At 37.0% G+C, this 4,678-nt stretch overlaps 1 protein-coding gene across 1 annotated transcript; it reads left to right on the top strand.

The window, feature by feature from the left end:
• Positions 1-318: 318 nt before the first annotated feature.
• Positions 319-4,055, top strand: LOC104964379 (semaphorin-4B-like; the record flags this gene model as incomplete). Its single annotated transcript, XM_010793133.1, has 3 exons — positions 319-438; positions 2,043-2,164; positions 3,718-4,055. Coding segments are annotated over 3 exons (580 nt in total), but the record flags the coding sequence as incomplete, so codon positions are not given.
• Between the last annotated feature and the right edge of the window lie 623 nt (positions 4,056-4,678).

The following is a 4,678-nucleotide window of genomic DNA, read 5'->3' as shown; positions in this document are numbered from 1 at the left end:
GTATGACGCTGCGCTTTCAGTACGCTTCTCCATGTTTGTGATTGGTCGAATGTTGCTAACCCCGCCCCTTGAACGCGCTCTCAGCCGGTAGGAGAAACCCTGGCTTGAGTTAACGAGTTGATAACCACCGTCGTAGGACAGCTTAGCGAGAGCGTGTTTGTTTTAGATTAGGTAAACCGGCTAACTCAAACATATCCAGGTTAGGTTGAACCAGCTTCGTCGTACAGGCCTCTGGACTCTGATGCAGGTTTTAGAGATGCTTCATGAAATCAAGGTTTATTTGAGGTCATATTAAACGTATTGTTGTTCTCTGCACAGACGGAAAGCTTTTCACCGCCTCGACCACCGACTTCAGAGGGAAAATAGCTCAGATCTCCAGACACTTCAGCCGGGGGGGGCAGGACGTCAGCCAGGACACCTCCATCGCCCTACTGCAGGGTGAGAGGCAGCACAAATAACAACAACAACAACAACCATAATAACTGTAACAGGATGTGTATTGTGTCAATTGTGTAATTTCTTAATTTGTTTTAATCTTTAATATTTGTATACTTTACGAATAAAGGTATTCTGATTCTGAATAATAAAAATAATAATAACAATTATTACAATAATAATAATAAATAATGTCAATTATAATAATAATAATAATAATAATGATAATAATAATAATAATAATAATAATAATAATAACAATGATAATAATACATAATAGTAATACATATTATAATAATAAATACAATAATAATAATAATAATAACACATTATAATTATTATAACAAAATTATAATAAAAATAATAATAGTACATAAATATACAAATAAATGTAAACTATAATAATAACAAAATAGCAATAATATTATTTGTAATGTTGAAACAATAAATAAATAATTACATTAGTGAATAATAACAATAATAAATGAATTCATTCAAAGTTCGATTTGTTGAGGTTTTTGTGTTTGTTTAATAGAATGCTGATTTTAAAGATGTAAACACAGAGTGAGGTTTCAGACAGCTCAACTTCCTGTTTCCTATCAACGATAATTCACTTCCTCTTTTAGCCAAACAAAAAATACAATGTCTGGAAGAACTTCTCACTTCTCTGTTTCCTTACATTTGATGCTGTTTCTACAAACTCTGCGTATTTTAACAAATATGGGATTTTGAGAAAAAAAAACTGAATTTTGAGGAAAAAAATCAGGATTCTGATATAACAAAATAACAAATTTCTTGAAAAAGTCAGATTTTGGAGAAATAAACCCTGAATTTGGGCCAAAATGTGGGATTCTGAAAATAATCCCAAATTGGAATAATTGTAGAATATGGAGAGAACAAACAAATTTCTTGGAAAAATATAGAATTCTGAGAAAAGAAAATATTTATTCTAAAAAACAAATCGGTATGGATGAGAGTAACACCTACGTCACTTCCGGGCGAAAAATACGGCCCTGCCCACTTTAGGGGGAAAACAACGCTGTCATTTGAACGGCGGTCAATACACGTTCTGAAGTTTTTGCCAATCGATCAGACATTTTTGAAAACCGTGGGTTTGTGGATCTTCAAAGAGCCCGATGACGATGGCCGGACGGGCAAACAGTTACATTAAATCATTTGAAATCAACGATCGGGCTCGGTATATGGTTAAATTAAAATCAGTAGGCGAGGCTTTAACTTCTCCAGCTGTTACTCTCATGAGCGAGGCGGAAAATAATTGTTTTAACATGCCAAAAAGCTGCTGTGTGGTTTATTGCACCTCAAACATTAAAACAAATCCAGAGTTCAGTGTTTCTGAACTTCCTCTAAGAAGAAAGGAGCTCTGTGGCTTCAGGCTTGATCGCGCTCAATGACAGCGTTGGTTTCCCTAAAAAGTGGGCGGGGCCATAATTTTTTCCCAGAAGTGACACGTGTTACTCCCATATGTCTCGAAAAAGTCAGAAATTGGTGAAAAAAGTCAGAATTTGGAGAGAAAAATGTATTCTGAAATAAAAGTTTCAATATGTAAAATATTAAAAAAATAAAAATAATTGTACTTCCTGTTTCAGATCCGGCGTTCGTGGGCTCGGCGGCGGTGGACATGAAGCTGTTCTTCTTCTTCACTGAAGTCGGGAAAGAGTTCAGCTTTGTGGACGAGCTGCGGATCGCTCGCGTCGCTCAAGTCTGCAAGGTGACGGAAAATATTAAGATATATAATGGAGCTGCTTTAAGATTACGCCACATCCTCCTGAGTCAAAGTCAAAGCCAACTTTATTGTCAATCTTTCAGTTTGTGTGTACACAGAGATCGAAATACCTTTCCCACAATCCTGAATATAAAAACAAATATAAAAAATATGTGTGCAAATAAGTATATCCTATATATACACAATCAAGACACATTTTTACATATGCACACATTAAGACATAAATAAAAACACAACAATCAATATATACAAAATAACAGTCTCTTCAATATCTTGAAGAGAATGTACATTAGTGCAAGATTGTCTTACATTTTATGTAACTTTGTTGTATTTTAAATCGTCTTATTTGTATATTTTCTTGTCTATCGTGTCTTTTTGTTATTGAGTCCCGGGATTCGGGATTTTGAAAAATTTCAGAATCTTTAGAAAAAAAAACCGGAAATTATGAGAAAAAAAAGTCTGAAAAAAGGCAGAATTTGGAATAATGTCAGAATTTTCAGAAAAAAAATAGATTTCTTGAAATACTCAAAATGTTGAGAACATTTTCGGTATTCAGAAAAAAGTCAGGATTTTGAAGGAAAAAAAAGAATTTTGAGAAAGATTAAAAATATATTCTGAAAAAAGCTACAGGGATGTGTTTGAATCGAGTGACACCACTTAAAGATATGTAACATGTTGCTGCATATTCTATATTCTTCAATTAAAAGAATGTTAAACCAAACTTAAAGGGGACCTATCATGCAAAACGCACTCTTGTACATCTTGTATACATGAATGTGTGACCCCGGTGTTCCAGGGAACTCACCAAGTGTCAAAAAACACAACCCTCTCTCTTTTCCTCCATACCCAAATCTCTAAAAAAAGGGGCTGTAACGGATCTGATACAGACTGATCCAGATTTGAATTATTTTCTATGTCACAAAAGGTTTGTTCCGCTTATTGGTCAACTCTCCACCTATCACGGAAATGAGAGATTGGGCCACGGCCGGCCATTGCCGCTCGAAAGCGCTGGAGACGCTGTAGTACATATGTCAGGCCTGTAGGTGGCGCTGTAGTCTGCCACAAAAGCAGCGAAGAAGACTTCCCGCATGGTTGCCATGGTTGCCCTTCTGTTTATTCTCCGCTGTGGCATCTTTCTCTCCCTCCCCGAGGCAAGCGTTTGCTCCTCCAGCTTTAAAACAAATGAATAATGACTCTATATAATCATATGTAAGGGATAATGTGTACTTTGTATAGGTATGGCCCTACAATATATTGTTCAAATATGGCATGATATGTCCCCTTTAAACCAAAAAACAATCCTCATTAATTAAGTTATTAATAAGCATTACTTTACCATTAACGCCCAATGTGACATATATGTAACTTTTCAGATCTCTAACAGTAGGGGGGTTACTTGTCAGAAATGTGTTCGATGTGATCTATTATTAAGTCTAAATGATGTTCCGCATAATTTCCCCAAAAGTATAAATGGGTCCGGGTTCTTCTGGGTTCAGATATATCTGAGTGTATAACACGTTGTTGCGTTGTCTCCACAGGACGATGTGGGGGGGCAGCGGACTCTCCAGAATAAGTGGACGTCCTTCGCTAAAGCGCCGCTGCTCTGCCAGGTTCCCAGACAGCTTCCCTTCAACGTCCTGCAGCACGTCTTCACCCTCCCACCACCGGAGGGCGCCAGCTCCTCAGAGACGCTGTTCTATGGCGTCTTCACCTCGCAGTGGTACGGGGCCAGCGGAGGATCACTGTTTCTGCCTGATTTTCACTGCGCAAGCTCGAGTTGGTCCTCCTTATTGGACCGTTATGTACAGCATTCTGACACATCGGCGTTTCACAAAGAAGACAAAAACCCCGATCACATTCATCTGAACGAGAGAGCGTTAAAGTTGTTGTTTTTACAACGTAATTTCCCCGTTATTTGAGAATAAATCCTTTTAGTGGGCTAAGTACGTTCTTATAATAAGAGACATGGATTTAGCTTCTGTTAGCTATCACACTGGAAAAATAAGAAATGAAATGTATGCAATCATTTAAGGCTTTCATAATTAATATCTCATTCTTAACTGTGAATGGTTTTCATTTATTTAGCATTAGAAATGTATTAGTCTGGCCAACCTTTTTCTGTTGAGATTCCAGGAAAAGGGAAATGACTTTTCATAAAAAAAAGTTGATTCAAGACAAAACTGTGTTATTAGATCAGTACGGACGTCAAATGTCCCTCTTGCTGTACGCAGCGGTCCAACAGGAGGACCAATCAGATCAGGCAGTCAATATCACCTCTTCTGCTTTTGGGAGGAAGTGGATATTTTCGATTTGGCTTCCTTATTCTCTCTCTGCTTATTGATTTACTCACTTTTGAAGTCCAAAACTCACAATGTCAGCGGAAGGTACATAAGATAAGATAATAAGTACTTTATTGATCCCAATTTGGGAAATGTTTGCGTTGCAGCAACATAAAAAGACCAGGCATTGTACAATTAGAGAAATTAAAAGACTGGAAAT

The sequence above is a fragment of the Notothenia coriiceps genome, unplaced genomic scaffold, assembly GCF_000735185.1.
Source record: "Notothenia coriiceps isolate Sejong01 unplaced genomic scaffold, NC01 NC01_scaffold00037223, whole genome shotgun sequence".
Lineage (NCBI taxonomy): Eukaryota > Metazoa > Chordata > Actinopteri > Perciformes > Nototheniidae > Notothenia > Notothenia coriiceps.
The sequence above is the reverse complement of the archived record's forward strand: the minus strand, read 5'-3'. Positions and strand labels throughout refer to the sequence as shown.